The sequence below is a fragment of the Dasypus novemcinctus genome, chromosome 22 (assembly GCF_030445035.2).
Source record: "Dasypus novemcinctus isolate mDasNov1 chromosome 22, mDasNov1.1.hap2, whole genome shotgun sequence".
NCBI lineage: Eukaryota > Metazoa > Chordata > Mammalia > Cingulata > Dasypodidae > Dasypus > Dasypus novemcinctus.
In genome coordinates this window covers 70,421,561-70,428,146 of record NC_080694.1, presented here as the reverse complement: position 1 = coordinate 70,428,146, position 6,586 = coordinate 70,421,561, and the positions used below count along the sequence as shown (strand labels likewise).

At 37.9% G+C, this 6,586-nt stretch overlaps 1 protein-coding gene across 1 annotated transcript; it reads left to right on the top strand.

Moving 5' to 3' along the window:
- Positions 1–2,711: 2,711 nt before the first annotated feature.
- Positions 2,712–3,662, top strand: LOC101438702 (olfactory receptor 10C1-like). The gene has a single exon (XM_004458697.1). The coding sequence runs from the start codon at positions 2,712–2,714 to the stop codon at positions 3,660–3,662; it is 951 nt and encodes a 316-aa protein (XP_004458754.1).
- Positions 3,663–6,586: the final 2,924 nt, after the last annotated feature.

The window sequence follows — 6,586 nt, the reverse complement described above, 5'->3', positions numbered from 1 at the left end:
TCAAGATTAGTATATTCAACACGAATCTACTAATTTTTCTATAGTACACAATTATTTTTTCCAAGGATATGACATCTAGGTGAACTTTTGGTGGTTGTTTGCTGTTTGTGCATCTTTAATGCTTTCGCCTCTTCATGATGGTCCAGGAACACAAAAAAATGAAACACAGAGGAAGACAGTGAATAGACAGGTTTGGGGATCAGGAGGCAAACGTTTCCAAAGGGGGCATAAATGAAGGTAAGCTTATTGCAGCAATGCCTGTGTACTTGGACACACACACAGACACTGCAGCATTTGGTACATAGTGAACATTTAACACTCTTTAAGTGTGTGTGGGATTTAACTACCTAATCCTGATAGCAACGCCATGAGGGATTTACTATTAAAATTTCCTTGTATAAATGGGCAATCTGAGGAACAGACAGTTTAAGTAAGTGTCAAAATTGCCACATGTGTTAGATGACTGTACCAGGACTTGAACCCATATCAAATATCTCCAGATATGCATATGGAGGTGTGTTTGTTTGTGGGTGTACACATCTACTTGCATTCACAAGAATGGACATTACTGGATGCATCTTTTTGTGAATGCACCTAGTATGTTTGTTTATTCATAATAATTATGTCTTCAAAAAGCATATTTTTGCTTTAAAAATTCCAGCTTAAAGAATGTTTTGAAAGTTGCAAAAAGGTTTTATATCCCATTTCTACCACTTGCTAGTTTTCTGTCTGATCTCAAAAATATACCTTTATCAATTTGAGCCTCTATTCTTACCCATAACTTAAATTTCTGCTCTGCCTCCTTTGTGTTAGTTATGGATTACTGTTCAGTGAATGTTTAACTGTTGAATCACAGCTAAAATGTATGGATCTTAGAATTGTTACCTTGGAAAGTATAAGATGTCTTTACGTTCTTAAAAAAATAAATCATTATTGACAAACATATGATTAAATCAGAATTCCCTAAATTTCAAAAGTATTCAATGATAGGTAGAACTTAAAAACAGGTAAGATGATACTGTTAAATACTTATATGGCTGTATGTGACATGCTTCCTGCAGTGTGGACTAAAACCACACAAATACAAAAGTACTAGGCCTGAATGTAAAGTCATAGCACTTTGTCTGGAAATGCTGAACTGTTTAGATTGATGATTTGCACAATGAGTTCTAAGTTTTGGGTCTTGTCTTATGCTATATAATAACATAACCTCAGTTTACACTAATGGGAAAATAGAGGCCACAGCAAAGGAGGGGAAATCCTTTCCAGAGCAAAGAACATTGTTTAGACTTCTGGTGAATTATATATCAAAAAGAAGAATCCAAACTTCAATACATCTACAGAAATAAAATGGAAATTTTTTGTCATTTTGATAATCATTGGGTTGAGAAAAAATAACTGTCATATTTGAGGAGATCAGATTTATTTTAATTGACTTCAGGAAATACAATATTCACAAATGGGCATCACACAGGCAGCTGGAGTATAAACTTTAGCATTAGAACTTTTTTTTAAAGTTACATAGCCTTTGTTAAATTATCAGAGTTGTGGCATAAAGTTAAATATGAATAGATTCTGACCCCTTTTGTCTAGGCTACTTAGAGGAAAAAATTAATAAGTAATTTTCATCAGAGTGGAGCAAGTGCTGTCATAGCAGTGACAGGGCAAAGGAAAGGGGAAGGGATTTCTGGAGAGAGGACTTGGAATATAGATTTGTTAATCTGGTGGACCAGCAGGGAAGCAAATTTCAAGCCCCCACGGGGAAAGGAGTCCAATTAAAAGGAAATCAGTGTAAGCAAGGCATGCCCTAAAAGGGGAGAGTAGTTTGATTTGACTGTGACTGGGTCCATTTGGGTAAGTGGTGGGATTTAAAGTTGCAGAGAGTCAGTGACCTAATGCTCAGATATTCTTGAATTACAAGAACTTTGAATCTTAACTTGAAGGCAGTGGTACTATCCATTTAATAGAGAAGACTTAGGTGGAGAAACAATGACAGAGGAGAAGATTGGAGGTAAAAAGATATTATGATATGGAGTTAACTCAGTAAGACTGCACCAGTTCCCATCTTCCACCCATCAGGCTGTGCACTTGTCCTTAAGAGCCCTCGCTGACCACACAATCCAAACTGGTCAGCACAGACTCCGGTTTTAATTCTCAGCACTGCACTACTCATTAGAGTATTGAATGGTTAATTTCTGCTTTTCTTAACTAAAGTGTATGCTCCATAGTGAGGAATAAGGTGTTTTGTTCATTGGTATACCCCAGCACCTAAGACAGTAACTGTCAAATACCCTTTCACAATAAATACTTTTTGGGGGATGGATGGATGAAAGAGGAAAAAAAGAAAGAAATACCAGTGGCATACAAATGGACAGGCATGAGAACTATAGGAATCATTTATTTGGTAGCACTTGAAAAAGTGTTAAAGGAAGAGAAAATTGAGGTGATACAATACTTTCTTTCAATGTATACCAGGGGACTAAGTATATTTTGGACACATCAGTTAGGATAGTTATCATAGAAGGGGATAAAGTTCAAAAAGACATATGGGGATGAGTATCATTTTAGAACTTCTGGTTTTTAACTATAGGTAAGGAAGAGTGAACCTCATCTCGTTTCTGACATACCGGAGCTCTTTGAAGTTGTGGAAATGATCTTCCCATCATCTGAGTGAGTCCCTGGGATGACCGTACCCTCCTCTCTTACAGGCTATGAGCCTCAACTGCTCCTTGTGGCAGGAGAACAGCTTGTCCGTCCAGCGCTTTGCCTTTGCCCGGTTCTCTGAGCTCCCTGAGCAGGGCGCCCTCCTCTTCACCCTCGTCCTGCTCCTGTTCCTGACGTCGCTGACCGGCAATGCTCTCATAGCCCTCGCCATCTGGAGCAGCCCCGGCCTTCACACGCCCATGTACTTCTTCCTGGCCAACTTGTCCCTCTTGGAGATCGGCTATACTTGCTCCGTCACCCCCAAGATGCTGCAGAGCCTCGTGAGTGAGGCCCGAGGGATCTCTCGAAAAGGCTGTGCCACACAGATGTTCTTCTTCACGTTTTTTGCTATTAGTGAGTGCTGCCTTCTGGCAGCCATGGCTTTTGACCGTTATTTGGCCATCTGCGCCCCACTCCACTATGCAACACGAATGAGTCGTGGGGTGTGTGTCCACCTGGCAGGGGTTTCTTGGGGGGTGGGATGCCTGGTGGGCTTGGGCCAGACCAACTATATTTTCTCCTTGGACTTCTGTGGTCCCTGTGAAATAAACCACTTCTTCTGTGACCTCCCACCCATCCTGGCACTGGCCTGTGGGGATACATCCCATAATGAGGCTGCGGTCTTTGTCGTGGCTGTCCTTTGCATATCTAGCCCATTTTTGCTGATCATTGCTTCCTATGGCAGAATTCTAGCTGCTGTGCTGGTCATGCCCTCACCTGAAGGCCGCCATAAAGCTCTTTCCACCTGCTCCTCCCACCTGCTGGTAGTGACACTCTTCTATGGCTCAGGGTCCATCACCTACTTGAGGCCCAAGGCCAACCATTCTCCAGGCATGGACAAACTCCTTGCCCTCTTCTATACAGTGGTGACATCCATGCTCAACCCCATCATCTACAGTTTACGGAACAAAGAAGTCAAGGCAGCCCTCTGGAGAGTCCTGGGCAGGAAAAAGCTCTGAGCCTTGGGTAGGCTCTTGAGGAACATGCAAATGTGATGCTCATTAACCCAAGAGCAAACAAAAAAAAAAAACACCCAAAATTGCACATTCATCAAACAGTTCTAACAACTTCTTTAATAACAGTGATGGTAATTTTGGAGCCATACCTGTTCTTGGAACCAGAGTTGTGATTGCCAAATTCTGGAAGGAGGTTGGCTCCTAAAGAATTGTATAAGGTGAACCCAATACTAGACAGGCTTTTCAAAATATTTTAGTCTATGTTCAGAATATAAAATTCCACGTTCTTCATGAGAAGCCCGGAAAATTCTCATTCTACTCTCTCAAGCATTTTCTAGCCCCTTGGGTGCACATTTGAGTTCTGCCCTTTTCCCACATGTATCTATCTGATGTGACTTTTAATTCCCTAGTAGGTGTATGAAGTACATAATTTCCTTCCATAAAAATGTTAGAATAATTTTCTTCAGCTTTATTCATTGGTACACAATATGGAGTCTCAAAAATTATATTTTTCAGGAATAATCACAGGAGTACAGATTAAACATTACATTTTCTACATTTTCAATTTTCTTTAAATTAAAATTAAGAAAGATAAAATTATTGAGCTTAGGTTATTAAAACACTTTTTACAGGTTTTTTTTTTTTTTAAGATTTTTATTTATTTATTTATTTCTCTCCCCTTTCCCCCCACCCCGGGGGTCTGTTCTCTGTGTCCATTCGCTGTGTCTTCTTTGTCTGCTTCTGTTTTTGTCAGCAGCACGGGAACCTCTGTTTCCTTTTGTTGCGTTATCTTGTTGTGTCAGCTCTCCGTGTTTGCGGCACCATTCCTGGGCAGGCTGCACTTTCTTTCGCGCTGGGCTGCTCTCCTTACGGGGTGCACTCCTTGCGCATAGGGCTCCCCTATGTGGGGGACACCCCTGCGTGGCAGGGCACTCCTTACACGCATCAGCACTGCACGTGGGCCAGCGCCACACTGGTCAAGGAGGCCCGGGGTTTGAACCATGGACCTCCCATGTGGTAGACGGACGCCCTAACCACTGGGCCAAGTCCGCCACCCTTTACAGGTGTTTAATATTTCATATTTCCTTTCCTAAATTATTATGCAATTCTCTATTGCTCCCAGTTTTGCCAATATGGGAATTTTTCATTTCTTGTATCTTGCATTAAATATGAGAACACCTATTGTACCATATTCAAGTAGATTGATTCGGTTTGAATCCTAGTTGTACATTTACCTTCTCTGAAGTGACTTTGATTAGGTATAGCATCATTTTGAACTTTTGACTTCTCAAAATGAGAATATTGTTGATTGAATTATTCATATAAAGTGCTCAGTTTATGACTACAAAATAATAACTCCTTGATGTTAAGTCTCCATCATCATCATTAATGTCTTTTTTAAAATTTTGTCACAAAGTATTTCAGAAAATTTAAGTTAACATTTTCTATTTCATTTCATAATGCCAATATGGCCTCAATGACAAAATCTGACATAGAAAAAAGAGAAAAATAACTTTTATCATCCCAATATATTCAGAAAAATATTTGATAAACTTCAATGTCCATTCATGATGACACCACTAATTTACTCAACATTCTCAGATAAGAAGGAAACTTTTCCTTAATAAAGAGTATCTATACCATGAAATAATTCCCCTGTGAGTTGAGGAATAAGATAAGAAAGACTCTTACCGATACTTTACTCAACAGTAAAGTAAAAGAAAATCCACTAAAATCAAGTTATAAAATTTGAAAATAGATGTCATGGATGAGTATAAAAATAGAAAACAAATTACATTCTAATTATTAGAATTAATTAGTATATAGTGATAATGTAAGAAAATTATAAAAAACATACAAACTCAGTAGCATCAAAAGCTCTAAATATCTAGACATATATCTATTTGAACATTTGCAAAACCTCTATATTGAATACTACAAAACATTGCTCAAAATTACTGTTGATGTGTAATTTGGGAATTATAGCATTTTCATAAATTAGAAGTTACAATATTGTTAAGTTGTCAATTCATTCCAAATAGATCTATAAATTTTATGTGATTCCTATTAAAGTTCTAGTAGTTTTTTTTTTTTTGTAAATTGACAAGATGTTTCTATAATCAATATTTAAACACCGAGCAACACCATGATCAGAAGAAGAACAAAGCTGGAGACTTTACACCACTAGACATCAAAATTTATAAAGCTATGATCATTAAGTAGAACAGTGGTACAGAATCAGATGGACATATATCCCATCAACAGAATTATAATAAATTTGCTACCGCAGTGTAGTGGGGGAAAGGATGGTCTTTCCAATAAACTACTTTGAGAAAAATGAATATGCATATGAAAAATACTATGCTGTTCACAAATCAATTTCAGATGCATCTAGACCTAAATGTGCAATGTGAAAAAATAAATTGCCTGAAAAAAAAAAAACCTGCAAGACCACAGTTTAGGCAATTTTTTTTTTTCTTCTGGATGCAAAATGTATTAACCAGAAAAACAAAGATAAATAAATTGGACCCCACCAAAAGTGAGAAATTCTTAATTTAAAATAGTTATTCAATTTTAAAATTCATTAATAAATTTACTAATTTTAAATGTTTAAAATTCTCTGAAAAGGAAATATGAATTTCCAATCAATATTTTAAAAGTTTTTCATCTTTATAATACTCAGGGAAAATAAATTATGTAGGCAATGAGAGGCCATCAGAAAATATCAGATCTTTGAAATTTAATGATGCAGTATTATTTGCCAAAATTGTGAGAAGCAGCTAAACAGGTATTTGATGATAATTTACAGTCATGTTTATTCATACCAGAAAAACATTCTGAACATTGATACGGTGTTGCACTGAGCTAACAGCAGGACTCACCCCAAAAGAAGTAGGGGGTGACCCTGCCAGGACTGCCCCAGACTG